This window comes from Hippichthys cyanospilos, chromosome 1, assembly GCF_059441005.1.
Source record: "Hippichthys cyanospilos isolate Australia breed blue-spotted pipefish chromosome 1, RoL_Hcya_1.0, whole genome shotgun sequence".
NCBI classification, from domain to species: Eukaryota; Metazoa; Chordata; class Actinopteri; order Syngnathiformes; family Syngnathidae; genus Hippichthys; species Hippichthys cyanospilos.
The window spans coordinates 26,587,846-26,607,579 of record NC_142369.1 but is presented as its reverse complement, the minus strand read 5'-3'; the positions used below and the strand labels follow the sequence as shown (position 1 = coordinate 26,607,579).

The window sequence follows — 19,734 nt, the reverse complement described above, 5'->3', positions numbered from 1 at the left end:
TTGGACCTTTTGTCCAAGATGCCTTGTAATAATGAGGGTGCTCCTGTAAGGCCGGCGTGATTGCTTTCTCCCTTTGAAGATGCGATATAAATGATTGCACAAACGTGATGTTTTGTGGGTTCACGCCACAAAAAGAAGCAGGCAATTAACTATCCGAAAAGAGTTTGTAAAATAACCATCCAAACCTCTGGACACAATCTCACAATGAACAGCTCACAAGTCTAAAGTAAGCCCAACCATCTATCAAAATACCGAATCCAAGTATTGAACCAGTAAAAGTCTTCTAATGTCAATAATTTAATCAACAAATGATTATAAAACTGCTGATAAATTTCTTTGATAGGACTTGAAATGTATGTTTTCCAGAAATGACTTCTCAATGCAGCATTGTGAGCTATGTGGAATCACGGAGACCATTTGGTCGCCGAGCTGGTCAGCTTGTATTGATTTCCTCAAATTCAAGCATACACCCCACATGAGCAAAACAGCGAGCTCGATTTATTTTAACTGTCGTCTGCCAGCTCAACAAGATTTGTGTTCAGTCATTAAAAGTGTGACAAATGACACAAATTGCCCACACCCATTCAAAAGTATGGCTAAACTCTTCTCCACCCATTTTCTTTCCCACTTTTTCTAATTAGTGTTGTGAGGGAGCCTCATATCCCGGTTCATGTTGAGTAAGAGGTGGAGTACATTGTGAAATTGCCAGTCAAACACCAGCGTCTCAAATAACAACCAGTGACAATCACGCCTGTCAACAATTGCGAATATTCAATGAATGTTTTAGGAAAGCGTAGAGTGTCCGAGTCAAGATCTGGACCGAGGACCTCGGAACTTTTGAGGCAGAATTGCCAACCAATACGGTTCTGTGCTACCCACTTAAGCCTAATCTGAAAAATCACGTTAAGTAGTTCCCTCTATGGATTGTTTATTTACAAATATCAAATATTACAAATATTTAAATAGTTTATCGGAGGGCTAGTGATGAAACTTCTTATTGATGCTCCGTTCAGTAAAAGGAGCCGTTCAAAAGGCTGGCTCTTCTGTTGTAGTTGTTTTTTTAGTTTATTTTAAAACATCAATATTTTACTCATAAAATAAACACTGGGATCAGAGATACATCACAGTTGGCGTCATACTTTTAACTGTAGGGACAGTTTTTATCTCTATATGTAAAATATTGTAAATACTAAGTACATTACGCATGTTGGGAATTGTGCCAAACTTTGCTTCATTTTGACATGGTAAAGTCTAAAAAAATACAAATTTGACAACTTCTTATTCTCTTTAGAATGTAAGTAAATATAAACATGCAGAACACCTTACACGTTGGTTAGCATACATGTGTACTCTGCTTCCTGACAAATACTCGAGCCGATCGTTTACAGTTAAGAGCAGTTTAAAAAAAACAAACAAAAAAACTCTGTGAATGTCACATTACTAAACAAGTGTCAATGCGTAAAAAAAACAGGCACAATTAACTGTTAAAAATTACCAGCATTTCACAATAATTACCTGTATTAAATTACAGTAATTTGTTGTATTTAAGTTACCATGTAATATTACAATGAAGACCTGTGTAAATACCGGCAGCCTTGGATTTGACAGTACAGTACTTTACTTTTATTCTACAGCAGAATCCATTTATCAGTATGTTGTCGTAAATGTATTCACAGGATTTTGCGATATTCATTACTGTCAAAATAATGCAAAACGTATCCAATAATTTACTGTACAATCATGGCAAAATTTTAACTGTGTACAGATGCACATATGCGACAGGTCTTATATTAGTTGAAATAAGAAGCACTTCTGTTATTATAAGAATTACATTTTTTTTCTTCTTATTTATACCTGCGCTTTTATGTGAGCCAACGTGCGACCTGCGGTGGACTTGCATTGTGACGTCATGCTACGTGCGCAAGTCTCTGTCATTCTCGCTGCCGATGTGACTGAAGTAAGATGTTTACGGGCTCGCTATATTTCTCATTGATTCCAGCAATAAAACTCAGTTACGGCAGCTGGGTCGTGTTATGATTTGCCCCTCCAAAAAAGAAACTACTGTATATGCCTTTTTGTCGTCTTTTTGGTGCGTTCTTGTTTTCAGAGGACCTTCTCCGATCATGCTTGTATTCATTTGACTTATTTGTGCACAGATATTGCTCAGCATGCAGGTTCGCGTGTATGTACTCGAGCTCGTGTCACATGTGGTGAGGCCCGAGGCGCAGGACCGAAAAAGCTCTGCGGTGCTTGCGCAACAGCAAGCGAATCTTGTCGTCATCGGAGTCCGGGTCCAGGGGTTTGTTGTACTCCTCGTCCTCCACCTCGTTTTCCGAGGCCTCCCCGGCCTGCCCCGCGTGGGCCTGCGTGGAACTCGGCTCGGACGCGCTCTTCTTCCTCCACTTGGTGCGGCGGTTTTGGAACCAAACCTGCAAAGGAAAGAACGGGTTATGTTACAATGGCCTGCACAAGTTGGAGCAATTTGACAGCCATTTGTCTCATACTTTGCCAATTACGGCCCATAATTACTCAGTCGCATAACCGCACCCAGCCCATCTAGTTTTTGAGTATTACTGCAATTACTCATTTGAAATTTTTAACGCCGTTCCAGGAGTACACCAAATACAGATAAAACTCAATATAATGATACCACTGTCCAAAAACCCCAATGAAAGATTTACAAACTTACAAATGTTTTAATATATCAATTAAGAACCAGCTCATAAACACTTTTCGATATAATGTTGCTTATTAGAATAAGTATGAGAAGTTCACCTTGACTTGAGATTCAGTCATGCCTAAAGAGTAAGCCAGCCTGGCCCGCTCAGGCCCGGCCAAATACTTGGTCTGCTCAAAGGTCTTCTCCAGAGCAAAGATCTGATGTCCGCTGAAGGTTGGCCTGGTGTGCTTCTTCCGACCCGACATGTCCCCCAGGGAACCACCTGAAAACACCCCATATATATACAGTACACACACTCTGCTGGACTTTCAGAGGGACGAAGTGAATTGTGTTTTCTGCAACGCACGTCTGGTGCACCTGACCATTTGGTGGCAGAGTGTAGACTAAAATTTAGACCAAGTGAAACCTGCTCTAAGTTGTAGTACTGGTGGTGTAAGATTATAGTGAATTTGATGCAGGTGTAGGCAGGCAGCCTTTGCGCTTACCAAATGTGTGTGGCACGATTATTATTACAGTTTTTAAAAAGCAGCCCTGACCGCAGCACAACTATAGGCGGGTGGGACTGTCACACGCCGATGCACATTCAGAATGGGAGGTGGTCTCAAAGTGCCCGCTTCACAGCGGCGAACTATACCCACAAGTTGAGGTTGTCATGCAGTTTCTTACAAATGTACAACGGCATCCTGCATGGATTCCAACTATTCCGTTATGCTTCTGCCACGCTCGACTTCTGCACCAAATTTAAAGAAAATGAGGGGAGCCACTGCCATTTAATGAAAAATTCACCGATTGTGTTCACTCTCGCAATGGCTCAAATGATCTTTTTTAATGTCGCCTGTCTGCAAAACACCAAAAGAAAGAAAAGAAAACGCCACTTAGACTGCACTTTGCACTAGATTTGCACTGAGAACAACAAGAAGGCCGTAAGAGTAATAACCTAAAAAGTTGATTTCATATGATATGATATGATATGATATGATATGATATGATATGATATGATATGATATGATATGATATGATATGATATGATATGATATTACATTACATTACATTACATTACATTATATTATATTATATTATATTATATTATATTATATTATATTATATTATATTATAAAACTGTTGACTTTTGCCTGTGAAGGGTACTGGATGTCAGGCAGTAGTGGCACAGTTACACTCACATCTTGGAACAATCTAAACCCATCAATAAACCTATAATGCCTTTTTCATGGGAGGGAAACAAAAAAAAAACAAAAAACAAACAAGCGAGCTAAAGTTGAACATGTCTCTCTTAACGTGACTGTGAATAGTACTCTTTCATGATATGATATATTATATTATATTATATTATATTATATTATATTATATTATATTATATTATATTATATTATATTATATTATATTATATTATATTATATTATATTATATTATATTATATTATATTACTTGTAACTTGTAACATACATCAACTAGTGATGCATCCTGGGCGCATCGTCAGTGATGATACCTGGGATCTCAGAGCGTTTCGGGTCTTTTGAGCATCATACGGTCTCCTCCAGGCGACCCAGTCGGGCTTGATCAGACCCCAGCTTGCGTCCAGGAAGCGCTAGCCTACCTACGTATCTCCTCTCCTGATCCACAGCCACCGTGAGGCAAACTCTGCTGCCTCTGTTAATGGCCCTTCTCTTACTGGCCCCTGTGATGCCAGTAAGAGAATAGATATGATATGATATGATATGATATGATATGATATGATATGATATGATATGATATGATATGATATGATATGATATGATATGATATGATATGATATTAAACAATGTTGCTCAAAATAATAATTTTGGAAAACATTTATTACTGTACATTGGTTGTCATCATCTCTGAGAATGATATGAAAGTGTATTAGTAATATTTGTTAAGAGACCAAACTATATCGTGCCATGGCAACAAGTTGGACAGGAAGAAATAAAATCAAACCAAGATGAATGACCCAAAATCCACATGAAATATACTTCTCTTTGTCAGTCAATATATTTCTTCTTACAAGGCTGTTCTTGTGTAAAAGCATTTTCCATGCGTCAAGTATTGTTTTCTCTTAAAAATCCCAGTGAGATATAAAAATGTGTTATTGATGGGTTATTTGAGCAGATTTTGATTAGGATAGCCAGAATCATAATTGTACAAGTGCTAGAAATATAAATACACTTGTTTTCAATTTTTGGTGGGTCAAATTCTACCCGCTATTGGCGGATAATCCTTTCATAATTTAGGTAACATTCCATTTCATCATTTTGAAGTCATCTTTTTCAGAGTGCCTCTACATATGGCATAGTGACTCACTGTTGGCGCACTGCTGCTTGACTCCTCTCCAGTCGCAGCCGCTCTCCGCCCAGCAGGTCACGCCGCGACCCTTCATGGGACACTCGGCGCCCGTCTTGGCCAAAGCGTTCAAGGTAGGGGTGTAGTCTCGGCCGTAATACACGGAAGGGCTGGCGGCGGGCGGACCGAAACCCCCCACGGCCGAGTAGCCGGGGAGCGGGGTGTTGGCGGTGCCGGCGGAGCCCACCCCCACCACGGAGCGACTCAGAATGTCACTGATGCCGTGCGGGGTGCCCGGTGGCAGCTGGCTGCTGAGGCCCGTGTTGAGCTTGTAGAAAGAGTTTGGTACAGAGTACTGGCATACTGGTGCCTTGAACTCACCGGTAAACTGGTTGAGGCTATTGTTGAACAGGAAAGAACTTTGGATGTTTGGATCCATCTGAAGGCTTGGTCTAAGCACACTCCGGTAAGATCCAACCGGGACCTCCTTGATGACCCACCACGCAAACAGGCAAGGTTTCTTATGAGGTCCGAAAGCCGACGGACGAAATCAACCGCTCACCTTCTGACAACCATAATGAGCCAGGCCGTAGGTCCACAAGGGATGCGACACCGCCTCCAACTGTAGCAGCTCCCCTTACATTTCATACATAAGCTCCTTCTGGAGAGCCAGACGAGCACTTTGATAATGACAGGCCCCATTCCAATGCGACCTGGGATTGGTCATAGGCACTGGGCCTCACCATTGGCTAGATGGCGAGAGGAGAGAGGGCCTGTAATTGGATGGCTTCAGATTAATGATGTTTTGAACAGGTGGAGTGGGAACTAGTTGATTTTTCTTGATGGCCTGGTGTGTTTGACCACGCGTGACAGGGGGATTCATTTGAGCCTGGTTTTGCTTCTTACTTTACACCAAGTTGTTTTTGTATGACTTTAAAGTGCACCGCTCTACACCACAGACGCACTGTCCAACATCTCCTTCACTCTTCAATTCTTGTTACCTATGCCACAGAGAGAGTTTACGTCCTCATGGATCATAACTTGTTTACCACTTTTAAAAAATAGACCAAAAATATAATACTGTAAACATCTTATAATGTATTATGTGATGAGTTTTCACAAAAAGGGGCTCAGAAATTGAAAATTGAGATATTGACATATTCCAATTTCACACATAATTCTCTTTGAAATCATACGTGATACATGAAGGTAACTTAAAAATTAAGTTACGGTTTGATGATTAATTTGAATTTCGAGTTGAAATCATAACAAAATATCACCAATGTTTGAGAACAATACGTTTAAACTTTTGGCAAAATCACCTTTAATGGTGCACATTGTATACTAATCCAATATAATCCAATAAAATATTGCTGCGATTAACGATACATTACTGTCACTTGTATTGTGTCAATCTCCATATGTTAAAACTGAAAGACATTCTTTGTCATTCATGTACATTGAACAGAATGCATTTATTTGAAGAGAGCCGCCAATGTGAATCACGCAGTTAATGTGTAACTTTTCCAACAGCGATAATATCGTTTCCATTCATGGCCTCTTCCTGTCACATGTTGTCAGTCGGGAGAGCCATGTGTTTTCATCAACATGATTCCCATTACTCACTTTGTGGAAGTCATATTCTAAGTTTCCCGAAAGTAGAACAGTTTTAAGATCTGACCTGGTTCAGTTTGCTAACGTTCAGTAAATATAAACATAGAGACGTGTACACACTTGTTTTCTGTGATGATGGGCGGAGAGGAGGTAATTTTCCAAAAGGTGGCCACCTTCCTCAGCCCTGCCCTTTTCATCCGTGTTCTCTTTTCAAGGATGTTAGTCTTTCTAGTCATATGCACTTATGTTATGAATGCACTTAACATGCATGAACTCTGCATGTTTTTCAAACATCTTCACCCAGACAACAGCTTCATGATGGCACTGAGGATTGGTGAGTTTTCAATTCACACATACCTTGAAAGTAAATGCATATTTGCATATTGTTGATACAGTTACAATTGTTTTTGCTTGTTTCATAATCTGATACATGTATTATGCTTACAAAATATTTTTTTGATACATGTATTATGCTTGCAAAATACTTATTTTGCCTTTTGCTCCTCCCGTGTACTTTGGAAAACATCAGTATAAGGCAGAAAAACAAAAAACAAACAAAAAAAACATGCACATACACAAACAAATAAATCAAGTTCATCCTTAACATAATGAAATGCTGCATCTGTAAACGAGGTGATTAATGGAATAACGTACATAAATGTGTTGATAGATGTACTGTAGATGCGAGATGATTGAAAATGCTTGCTCTTCCTGTGGCGAATATTTTTGCTCACTTCAAAGTTAATTAAATTAAAAATGTAACTTTAAATGCTATTTTGTGCTTTCGAAATGCACAGTAGACAGCTATGGGGTCCTTAAAACTCATAAAAGTGTTTCTGGAAACTTCAGAAGGCATGTGAGGCTTTTGTCATCATGTTACCATATGGAACAAATTAGTTGATTGTTATCCTAATTATCCTTTGAGTAATTATGGCTCAGGGTTCTGATGGTTACATTTTAACACCATTTACGAATACTTCCTTCCATTCTTCGGTACATACTGTACTGTACTTGCCTTTATCTATTGTATTATTTCCTTGATGAGCTAGCATAGAATGGAAGTAAGCTGCCATCTAAAATGTAGTTATGATTTGTTTCATCGTGCATCGTACAATTTTACCTTGCAGATAAAGACGCAACGAATTCGAAAAGATGTGGTGTCCGGTGCCTCGGTCCAATGATGTTCCATCACAGGGCCATCGGAGACAAGATCCATCTGAGTCAGGGCCGTCGCCGTGCAAAGAGGTCCGAGAACACCTTCAAAGATGCCCTGTTGTTCAGCAATCGCCCCGTGAAGGTCCAGGAGCGGATTCGGCTACGTGTCGAGGACAACTGTGCCATATGGCACGGAGCATTGCGAGTGGGCTTCACCGACGTGAATCCAGATTCACGATCTCTACCCCTGCCAAAGGTGCTCATCCCTGACCTGAGTAACACACCCGGGCACTGGGCTGCTCCCGTAGACGAGACCTTCTGCCCGGCAGGAACGGAGCTGGAATTTTGGCTGTCGCGTTCAGGCAGCCTGTATGTTTCAAACCAGAGTGGCCGGGAGTGCAGGCTGTTGCGCAAAGAAATCAGCCTCAGAAGGCCTCTGTGGGCCATGATTGACGTATATGGACAAACGTGCTCCGTTCTGCTCTTGGGTAAGTTTCATGTTTTCCATGCAGCCTGAAAGTAGCTCAAGTATGTCCAGAAAAGGGGAAAACGAGGTCGTGAGGGATTCTTCTCTCCTCCTCCCTTTTTATCCCAGCCGTCAGTTGCCCCCAGGCCTCCTGGTGCAAATGTTTGCTATCTTATTTATCTGAACCCTCACATTTTTTCTTACAGGTTCTGAGATACGCGCTGGGCTTTTCACCAGGAAGTCATGTAAGAAATCCCCACCTTCACCCATTTTCGACACAGACTACTTGACACCTAATGACCCCTCCTGGCTCAATATGCTGCAGACAACAAGTACGTTGTCTGTATTCATAAAAGCAATTGCACCACAAAACGATTTTTTTTACATGGCGCTTCCTTTCTACTGACAGGTGGAGGAGATGGGACGACCTGCGTGGTGTGCATGGCCCTGAAAGCCAATGTCGGGCTGCCTTGCGGCCACCGCTGTTTGTGTTTGAGGTGCTCTTTTAAAATCTATGAGGCTTTTTGGACATGCCCGCTGTGCAGGCGGAGCATGGGGAAGCCAATGATTACTTGGGTGGCTGCACCTGAGAGCCAATGACAATTTGCTGTTCTGCAAATGCGATTCTTGTCCCACTTGTAATTTAATGTTGTATTGCATCCACATGAACAAAATTCAAAATTCTTTGTGAGGAGGAGCTCGCTTACCACCGAAGCAGCTCAAGTTTAGCCTACCACATAAATACAAAGCACGCAGCTGCAACTACAGCTAAAGATAGCAACAAAGATGCTAATGTAGTGAGACATAGCAAACCTATTTGCCAAAAGAAACTTGATAAACCCGCAAGTCTGTGACGGAGAAGGTGGACAAAAACAACAACAAAGACATTTCCACATTGAGGGTGCTGGCTTTCTGCTGCCTATCCCAGCTATCTTAAGGGAGCAACCGGGGGACACTCCGAACTGGGCACACAGGGATGAATAACCATTCACGCACCTAAGGACAGTTTGTCCAATACGATTGGCATGTATATTTTTGGAGTGTGGAGAAGCCCGCGTGCCCAGAGAGAACCCATGCGGGTTTGAGAAAAACCTGCAAACTCCACACAGGGAGGCCGGAGCGAGCTGGAATTGAACTCGGGACTCTGAACTGTGAGACAGGTGTCCTAACCACTCTTCCATCAAGCTGCCCTAGGGTGGAAAAATTATTATTTCAATGTTAATTTCTAATTATTTGTCAACTGACAGAAAAATAGAACCATTCCTATACTGATGGTTGAAAATGAAAGTTGCAGCTAGCACTTTGGACTAGTCTCCAGTGAAGCAGAAGATCACAATGTATATTTGAGTCATTTGCATGTTTACGTTTGTTTTCAATTGTTTCTTACAGTGGTGCATGATCTCATGTTGTTTCGGAGACATGCCCTTGCTTTGTTTTCTGTCTGTGTGCTTTCGGATTTGGGCAGTCCAGACGGCCAATAAAGACACGCAGTGAGCTGAACCTTATGCCATTTCAGTTCTTTTACATTATTGTATGCAAGTACTGTATTGTATGCAAGTAATGTTATCACTTTTATTTTCTGTTATTTTTGTACACTGTTCAAGATTCATATTTTTTGTGTAGTCTTCAGGGGGTAATGAGGACAACAAAGCTTTATTAAACGTGTTAAAAAAAATCAGTTGTGCTTGTCTTGCCTACGGGGGAATTACAGGGGAGAAACATAAAACTGCCCAAGTAGGCCTTTATACCTCTCACCATGGGCAACTCCAGAGGAGAAGAGAGTCCAACCCCATCCGAGAGAAATGGAACCAGAACCCAAGCTGTATGTGGAGCAAATCCGACTATGTCTCGTCAGAACTTTTCTGCCACGCGCACCAGTTCAGACTCCTTTCCTGCCGGAGAGCTGACATTCCATATCCCTAGAGCCAGCTTCTGACCGCGAATGTTGCAGTCTCGTTCACACTAAACCCGACCCACGTTGCCTTCGCAGGGCTGTGCCATCAGGCCTTGCTCTGGAGGGGGGGGGGGGGGGGGGGGGGCATCATCGTAGAGTTGACAGCTCATGGAAGGGTCTGCCCAACTCCTACCCCCCCAAAATAGTGTTGCAAGATAGCTTGCTTTTTTCTTTCTTTTTATACATTATTTACATTTATATGTATATTCATAAATACACACACGCACACACATAACGTACACATACAGTATACATCAGCATATCTTATGTAATTTAGAGCATTTTGTGGTCATGCAAACAGACAGCAACATACAAGTTGTACAATGATACACTTCTAAAAATGTTTTGATAGTTCTGAATGAATCATTAATTTATTATAATGATTATTACTCACCTTGTGATGTGTTTTAATAAGTGCTTTCAAAACCTCAGTTTTAGTTCTCGTTGTGTTGATGACTCGTTTAACTAAACTCTCTTACAGTGTGAAAAGCCAATAAATACATACTAAATGCACAAATGAATTCTCCACAATTTAGTGCAACTTGAATATTTGGTGAATATTTTTCCTGGGGTTTTCTTCGCAACAAGTCAAATAAATGATCAAAATGGAGGTTTGGACAGCTTCAAAACAAGCCACGCAAACTCCACGCAAACTGGAATAATTTTGGCATGAAAAAAAAATCTCCAGTACAAAATATTGCTGTGATAGTGCCGCCGTGGTTTACGGGAAGCCTTCTGTGTCAGCCTTCATATGCAGTTGATACATTTTTTTTTTCCAAGTTTGTGCACAGTGAACTTTGAACGGAATCGATTTATTTAAAGGCAGTAGGCAGGTGTCTTGCAGAAACGCGCTGTTTCCCGGAAACAGTCATGTGACTCTTAATCACAGAAAAGTAATTTTCCAACTGCGGCGAAGTAATTTAAGTCCTGCCTTCTTTTCATATGACATCAGCTGCCAACCAACCACAATGCAGAGGTTGGCTCCCAAAGAAAGGGGAGGTTCGCAGCCACGCTTTCATTTTCACTTCGACTTCACTCAAGCCTTTGACAGACAAGCGCTATGAGCAAGTACGGGGATGTGTGTTTTTCGCCACATAATTCCCATAACTCACCTCATGAAAGTCCCATTCAATGCTGAGCTCTAAGCAAGTACGGGGACGTGTGTTTTTCACCACAAAATTCCCATTACTCACTTCATGAAAGTCCCATTCAATGCTGCAGTAGGGGAGAACTCCGTATAACTTGATAAATGTATACACACGTCCACGTGCACTGGTACTCTAAGAAAGGGGAGGAGAAGGTAAATTTCCAAAATGTAGCAACCTTTCTAAGCCCTCCCCTTTCATTTCCGTTCTGATGCTTGCGTCTAAAAGTCACATGTACTCATGTTTTAAATGCTCTTTGCATGCATTCACTTTCATTTAAACAGATGAACTCGTCTTGTTCTTCAAATTTCTTCACACAGACGACAATCACGATGGCAAAGAGGATTGGTGAGTTTTTAATTTCACGATTTAAATGTACAAATTACTGAACTAAGTAAATCCATGGTATGTAAACATCAGTTGTACATATTGTTAACCGTGATTTAGTTTTAGAGTAGTGGATTAGAGATTTGGAATCTGATACTGAATATGCATTCATCTCACAAACTATTTATTTAGCTTTTTGTTCCTCTTGTAAAAGTGTAAATAAAAACACTTCTCTGTTTGAAGCATTACAGTGACAAAAATCATTTTCTGACTGTCAATCAAAAAGCATCATATATTTGTGTCGACAGTGTTTGTGTTGTCTATAATAAATTATAACGTAAGATGAACAAACAAAAAAATAAAGAGAAGCAGTGCATTCTTCATGAAATGCTTTCTATGTAAACCAGGTCATTAATGAAATAACATTGGCTGGTGGATTTATGATCTCTGCATTAACAGGTAGAATCAAGTGTATGGGTGATCATTACGAATAGGACGAGATCTAATTCCCAATTTTCACAGTTTTCGAAATGTTTTCTTTTCACTGGACAGACAGCAATAAAATTATAGATTTACCGTGCAAATGTAAAATTTAAAAGGATAGTCGGGCTCATTTTTCATCTGTAGATGAGATCTTTTCTAACACTGAATAGTTTAACAAAATGCATACAGCTCTTGTGTTTACAAACTCTTTGTCTTAACTGCCAATATTTTACCATTCTTTTCTTCAAATGGAACCCAAAATACGACCACAGGTGATTTTTAAGTATTTAAAAGTAAAGCACTGTATTTTTTTCTGACTCTGAGCCACAACTTTTTTCTCATGATTTGAGCCCTGCTGTTTCATGTCCAGTGCGGCTTATCTGCAGTTATTCATTTATTGCAAGCCACTAGAAGACAATCTACCAATTAAGCAAATGTGCGTATCTGTTTAAGGTGTAATATTATGGAAAGACTATGAAATAGAACTGAAAAGATGTGAATCAATAGCTGTGCTTCAAAAGAGTTTTAAAATATAGTATTAAATGTATAAAAAATATGTATAAATAGAATAAGATCTTGTATAAAACAAATACATATATATATATATATATATATATATATATATATATATATATATATATATATACTGTAATACTGTATATATGTATATATATATATATATATATATATATATATATATATATATATATATATATATATATATATATATATATATATATGTGTGTGTGTGTGTGCGTGTGTGTTAATGTATATATGAATTATGTGCACTAAAGTAATCAATCAATTGAACAAAGAGAGACAGAAACTCTATCAGAGTTTTGATTTTGAGTTTGAACTGTAATTTAACTGCAGTATTCTGTCGGTGCTAAGCTAAGTTGAAAATTTTAAGTAAATCAAAAAAAAAAAAACAACTTCAATATACCCTCTTTCTGCGTAAATATCTGATATTAGGACCTTAGGCTTACAGTCTGGTGTGTCTTCTACGTTTTTATTTTTGTGTTTTTTTTTTTTTTTGGCTCCATTTTTCCCAATGCGGCTTATATACCGGTAATTAAACAACTGATTTTTAATTTTTTTTGTAGGTAAAAAAACACATACATATTTAGTAGAAACATTACAAAAATACCTGTTCACTAATTATGAATGACTGACTTAATTTTTTGATATATATCTGATCAACATTTTTTTTAAAAACATAAAGTGGGAGATTTTAGACAGCTCTCTCCCCATAGATTTATAATTTCGTGAGATCTCAACCCATCCTTACTGATAACGTCAAATGGCTGCTCTTTTGCTTGCTGAAATGTGAGTCAAAACAAAAATTAAATCTAAATGTTAGAATGTACTTTCAGGATACAGAGTAGAAAGCAGCAACATTTTCTAGACGTTTCGGTAGTCGTGTGAGGCCTTTGTCATCATGTTACTGTAATTAGTAAAAGAAAAAAAAAGGATCAGTCTAATTTTTCTTCGGGAAATTATAACTGGGCTCTTATGCTTTGCCCATATGCACCACTTGCCTGCAGTCATTTGCACTATACTGTGCAGTACATACTGTACTTGCCTTTATTTTTCATTGCATTCCTGCTTTCATAGCATAGAGTGTAAGTCTAAATTGTACAGTACTGTCTTGAAGGACAAACGTTTTTTTCACTGTCTTCTTATTACCTTGCAGATGAGGATTCAATGAATTCGAAAAGATGTAGCTTCTGGTGCCTCGGTCCATTGATGTTCCATCACAGGGCCATCGGAGACAATATCCTTCTGAGTCAGGGCCGTCGCTGTGCAAAGAGGTCCGAGAACACCTTCAAAGATGCCCTGTTGTTCAGCAATCGCCCCGTGAGGGTCCAAGAGCGGATTCGGCTACGTGTCGAGGACAACTGTGCCATATGGCACGGAGCATTGCGAGTGGGCTTCACCAACGTGAATCCAGATTCACGACCTCTACCCCTGCCAAAGGTGCTCATCCCTGACCTGAGTAACACACCCGGGCACTGGGCTGCTCCCGTAGACGAGACCTTCTGCCCGGCAGGAACGGAGCTGGAATTTTGGCTGTCGCGTTCAGGCAGCTTGTATGTTGCAAACCAGAGTGGCCGGGAGTGCAGGCTGTTATGCAAAGAAATCAGCCTCAGAAGGCCTCTGTGGGCCATGATTGACGTATATGGACAAACGTGCTCCGTTCTGCTCTTGGGTAAGTTTCATGTTTTCCATGTACCCAGAAAGTAGCTCAAAGGTGTCCAGAAAAGGGAAAAACGAGAGATTAGAGCATATTGAACCCCCCCCCCCTGTTTTTTTTTTTTACTACAGGTTCTGAGATGCGTGGTTGCCTTTTCACCAGGACGTCATGTGCGATCGTACCCTCGCCAATCTTCAAGGAAGACTCCTGTCTCAACTTGCTGCAGACAACAGGTATAGAAGGCTGTCTTCATAGAAGCAGTTGACACGATTGGACCACAAACTAATATTCATGCTGCCTCCTGTGTCTTGATGACAGATGAAGGAGAAGGGATGACCTGTGTGGTGTGCATGGCCGTGGAAGCCAACCTCACTCTGCCTTGCGGCCACCGCTGTTTGTGTATGAAGTGCTCTTTCAAAATCTATGATGTTTTTGGTACGTGCCCGCTGTGCAGGCAGAGCATGGGAAAACCAATGATTAGTTGGGTGACTGCACCTGAGGGATGATGATGATGATAATCTGTTATCAGACCTTCTTCTGGAAATTTTGTAATATGATTTTCTATTTTTTACATTTGAATAATAAGAGATCTGTTACATTATTCATTATGAACAATTATTTTTGTTGATTTAAATGTGAAGGTAGAGGTTAATTTGCACTGACAATTGTTATATAGTTGACTGTTTCATATTTATGTAAAACTAAAGTTTGTAACTATTATGTATTTGTTTTAAATATAAAGAAACAAATGAATGTAATATGGGATAAAGGATGGATGAATAAATGTACAAATAAAAAAAAATGAAACTGCTGCAAAATAAAGATGTGTCTGTGACATCAAGAGAGGTTTCCCAGAGATAACAAAGTGGGACCTTCACAATTTAAACCCATTCAAGGCCCATTCCTTGTCCATCCACGAGGAGGCCGCGTTGTTGTCTTCAGTATATGAAAATATGAGCTGTCTTCCATTTCTGTTCAAAACTGGATATGGAAAAAAAGAAAACGAATCTTCGACTGACGGGAAACAATATGATCCTAATATGTTTCTATTGAGCATTTTAAGCCTTGCCAAGAAGACCTTCTTGTTCTACTGCTATTTTTATTCTTCTACAACACTAAAGCAGCAGCGGCCAACAGAAGAAGAGCATCTTCTAGGTGAAAGTAAAACAGATGAAAAAAAGCTTGAAGGAAACAATTTGATTAATGGTTTCTCAGCAACCCTAATCAGTGATTATGATTTTGATAAGAATTTTTGGTGTGTTGATGTTGGTAGCTCTGATGTGATGGCAAGAAAAGAAGATGTGAAGACAATCATGCGAAGGCCAACTTTAAGGCTATTGCATTGTCTCTCGTGTATTAGTTGGTGCGTTGATTTTGAAATTGACCTTCACAATATGCCGTTTGCAAGTGATATGACTTCGCTTCCTCTTCCTTGGTAGGTCATTGTTTTCATGGTGTGCATCATTAACACATCCATGTATGGAATAACAAACGTGCCGTGGTGAAATTTTCACCAGTGTACACAGCACAATGGGTCACAGTATTGAGTACTTTTTTTTGTTTTTAATTGTTCCTAGCAAGTCACAGTGGCCTGTCTCTGGTAAGCTTTTTTACATGAATAAACCTATCCTGCCACCGCCTTATCCTCCACATACTGTATGCCTAGACCTTGAAAAGAAACAGAGATTGCTGTTGAATTGATTTTCAATAGGTGTTTTTGTGGCCAAACGGCATGGAGGACCATTGCATTGCTTCCATTTGGACTTACATTCCAATTTCTTGTTTCGGTTTAAATGTCACATACATTTCATGCATTGGATGCAGAGAGCTAGCCATAGTGTAACAATTAATCATCCAGTTTTGGACCATTATTGAAGTAAAAAAAAAAAAAAAAAACATTTACAAGATAGGCCCTGGAGCAAATCAATGGATGATGTCTAAACAGCTCAGACGACGCATTGCAAGCTATCCCTCTTATCTTACTGTCCTCAGCTGATACTGCAGTGTTGCTAAACAATAAAATGATTTCTTTGAAACATAAACCCTCACCTTCTAAGCTGTTCTTGAGCAAGACACATTCTACTTACAGTGTATTCCCATCCCAGGAGTCTTGGATTGTCAAGTTTAACGTGTCGCAGAGTTTTCACTCAGTTGTTTGAGAGTCATTACACAAAGACTGATGATCACACGTTTACCTTCGATTGAAAAGGTAAAAAATGGCCTGTGGAAATATGCTTTGTAGAAATGTATGGAAAGATGCTTGACATACAGAATAACAACTTGTTCAACCTTTTTTTCCTGATCAACATGACATGTGCGACTAGTAATGTGGAGAACAGCGGGGAGTTGTTCATAATCATTTGCATGGATTCGCCAAAGCATTTGCATCTTTTTACTCGAAATGAGAAACGGCTTTTTTGGTATCCACGCAACATTGATGTGGATATTGGACAGGTAGTTTTGAGAAAATCGATTCTGATATGAGAAATTGACTAAAACAACAGAGAAAAACTGTGATATGCATTGTTTCTTTTCTCTGCGATTGTCGCTCACGATTCAAGATCTTTTAGTGTTTGGCGACATCTAGTGGATTTCAAGTATACAGGTTGTTCGTTCGAGATCATGAATAGAGGGACGGAATTCTCAAGTTAAACTGTTAAAGGCACACAGTGTAAGATTTAGACCGCTTCTCCTCACGGACAGCAGGAGGAGCTGCATTTACCATTGTTCGTAGCTATAACAAACATGACAGCCACCCTCCATGTAATATCATTTAATGATAACTAGACCTACGATTAGATTTAAAACATAGGCAACTGTTAGTCGTTCAGAACACATTTATTTGTAAGTTTTTGAAATTTATAATCACTTAATTGATTCCTTTTTAAATGAAAACGGTCTAAATCTTGCACATTGTCCCTTTAAATATTTGTCCTCTCGGGTGGTTGAGGTGAGAGAGGCTGCTGGGAAAAGAAAGTAACATTATAGAGGCAGGGCGACAAACAGTGCGCGTCAGTTATTCTCAGATGCTTTGGTACGTTTTTCAAATCAAAGTTAAAAATTCTTAAAACTACTTCTGCAAGTTGCACATCATGGTGTCACATGCACAACCTAAAAGCATTTTCTCATTTCTTTGGGCAAGCTGCAAATGTTTTGGCACATCTATGCAAGATGTACAACTATCTGTTATTTCCAACATTATCAACTACTTCATTCATGCTGATTAAAATGCACGGCAATGAGTTTCTGTTGAAATGGATCACACCTGACAACGTTTTGACAGTTATATATTAAAGAAGTCTTTATATGCAAATTTGGTGAACACATTTTATATGTCGAGCATATTTAGTTCCATACATTTCCATTTGACTTTTTTTCACAGACCAATTTGATCTTTTTTGAAAGAAAGGAATATGTGAAGCATTACATCAACCACTGAACAACTTATTTTCTGAAATTACTCATGTAGCAAGTGAAGATAATTGTTGTAATGTAGATGGGAATTTGTGCCTCAAAAAAACTAGCAAAACTGCACTAAAATTCCTAGTGTTGCACAAACAAATTTCCCTCAAGAGATTGTCACATGTTCACAAATTTGTACTTTTTTGATTTTTTTTGTTTTATGCCAGACAGTGCTGTATGTATCACAATGGGATGTGTAGTTAACAACTGATCTGAGAAATGTATAAAGCGACAGAAAAACGAGAACTTCAAACAAGAGCTTTGTTCAGTCGTCGAAACACAGATGATCTGCTTTGATAAGACTGCGAGGTGAACAAAAGAAAGCTGGCGGGCCTTCAGGTTACGTTTGACTGCAAATGTAGTCCGCGTCCTGGAATACCACATTGAAACAATGACACCTCCCTGAGGCCCCATAGCGCCTTCGTATGGGCTTTGACATGTACATGCATGTGTCGTTGCAGTGAGTTCACGATGATAAGTCTTCCTTCTCAACTCGCACACAGATGCAGAAACATTATAGGTGATAGAACATAAGGATCATGAGTAAATATTCCACCTATAGTAAGAAAATCTCATCCACTGGTGAAAAGCAACAAAGTACAAATACAGTACAGTACTTCAATACCGTACTTAATAGAAGTCCTCCAAATTTGAGATACCACACGTTAAAACCCATAGTTTAAAAAAAAAAACACACTTTAAGATAAAACAAAACAATATAATTTTGAGGAAAAGGAAAAGTGATGGAATTAAAAATACTAAAAATATTTAGTATTGTAGCAGTGACAATGGGCACGTTTATATATATATAAAAAATAAAAATAAAACTAAGAAATGTATCATTTCATTGAGCAGTAATTATGGCCAAAGATGACAAAACGATCCGCGAGCCATTATTTTCTGGAGGTGCAAAACACAGAATGGAGGAGGATTGAAACATTCAATAGTGCCTAACTGCTGCTTTAGCAGTGCAGGAACAGAAAACTTAACCGTAGGAGAACATCAAGGCAAGGCAGCGCTTAGGCTCGAGGTAAAGAAATGTTGTTTCCCGATTTATGTCAAATAAACACCTGGTAGAATGTCAGTTGCGTTGACCATCTTTTAATCAAGAGAGGAAAAAAGCTCACGTTTCCATCTAAACGAGACAGCATCACTGCCTTCTCGCGGCCATAACAGGAACTGGCATTTAGACGTAAATATCTAAGGACCTCATGTATACATACGTATGACTGCTGTTCCCTGCAACGTGTTTGTCTTAAAAAAATCGATCGCCGATCCACAAACGCACATTTGACAACCCTAAATTTGAGCAATTTGAATTGAGCATTTATGCGTGGTAAGTCATGATAAATGCGTATACAACACATAGCATATACGTAAAAATATCAGATGCATTTTTGAATCTCAAAAATATGAATTTTGCAAACATAATTGTGGATGTGAAAACACGTGGAATTCACGAATATCACCGTGGTCCTATATCTGGGAACCTGAAAAAGACGAGAAAACCGCGTTGTATTTGTGTGAATTTGGACATACTGGCAACGCTTCCTACATTGTCTGAGAACAACTAGAGTCAATAGGGGACAATGCAGGCGCCCCCCCTCCCCCCCCCCCCCAAAAAAAAAAAAAAAAATCTGTTCTTCGACTTAAGTACTGAATCTAATTACGTCTTGTCACTGCTTTTTTTTCATTCTTCAACCATAGGTAGCATTTGGACATCCTGCATCAGCGTCCTTCTGTCACTTTGCTTGTGCAGATTGAAACAGGCTGCAGAGTGGTCAACATCCTTATCATATGGCCGTCTCAAAAGTGATTGCTGTGAAAATCGCAGGTAACACAACTCCCTAACCTGGCCACAACCTCTTTGAACTACTACCCCCATCATGAGAAGAACAAACAGTCACATAAACAGTATCTTTCTGGTACCCAATG

At 39.5% G+C, this 19,734-nt stretch overlaps 3 protein-coding genes across 3 annotated transcripts; 2 read left to right on the top strand and 1 right to left on the bottom strand.

Moving 5' to 3' along the window:
• Positions 1 to 2,201: 2,201 nt before the first annotated feature.
• nkx6-3 (NK6 homeobox 3) lies at positions 2,202 to 5,601 on the bottom strand. Its single transcript, XM_088427431.1, has 4 exons — positions 5,562 to 5,601; positions 5,021 to 5,486; positions 2,776 to 2,942; positions 2,202 to 2,429 (listed from the first exon to the last, which is right to left on the bottom strand). Exons 2-4 carry the CDS (start codon positions 5,436 to 5,438, stop codon positions 2,202 to 2,204), a joined length of 813 nt encoding a protein of 270 aa, XP_088283557.1. The 5' UTR covers positions 5,439 to 5,486; positions 5,562 to 5,601.
• Positions 5,602 to 6,820: 1,219 nt separating this feature from the next.
• On the top strand, positions 6,821 to 8,890 carry LOC148429917 (E3 ubiquitin-protein ligase NEURL3-like). The gene is made up of 4 exons (XM_088426376.1): positions 6,821 to 6,947; positions 7,741 to 8,256; positions 8,441 to 8,566; positions 8,644 to 8,890. The coding sequence occupies exons 1-4, from the start codon at positions 6,830 to 6,832 to the stop codon at positions 8,832 to 8,834; spliced, it is 951 nt and encodes a 316-aa protein (XP_088282502.1). The 5' UTR covers positions 6,821 to 6,829; the 3' UTR covers positions 8,835 to 8,890.
• Positions 8,891 to 11,556: 2,666 nt separating this feature from the next.
• Positions 11,557 to 15,128, top strand: LOC148429916 (E3 ubiquitin-protein ligase NEURL3-like). The gene is made up of 4 exons (XM_088428558.1): positions 11,557 to 11,681; positions 13,837 to 14,352; positions 14,469 to 14,570; positions 14,656 to 15,128. The coding sequence occupies exons 1-4, from the start codon at positions 11,594 to 11,596 to the stop codon at positions 14,841 to 14,843; spliced, it is 894 nt and encodes a 297-aa protein (XP_088284684.1). The 5' UTR covers positions 11,557 to 11,593; the 3' UTR covers positions 14,844 to 15,128.
• Positions 15,129 to 19,734: the final 4,606 nt, after the last annotated feature.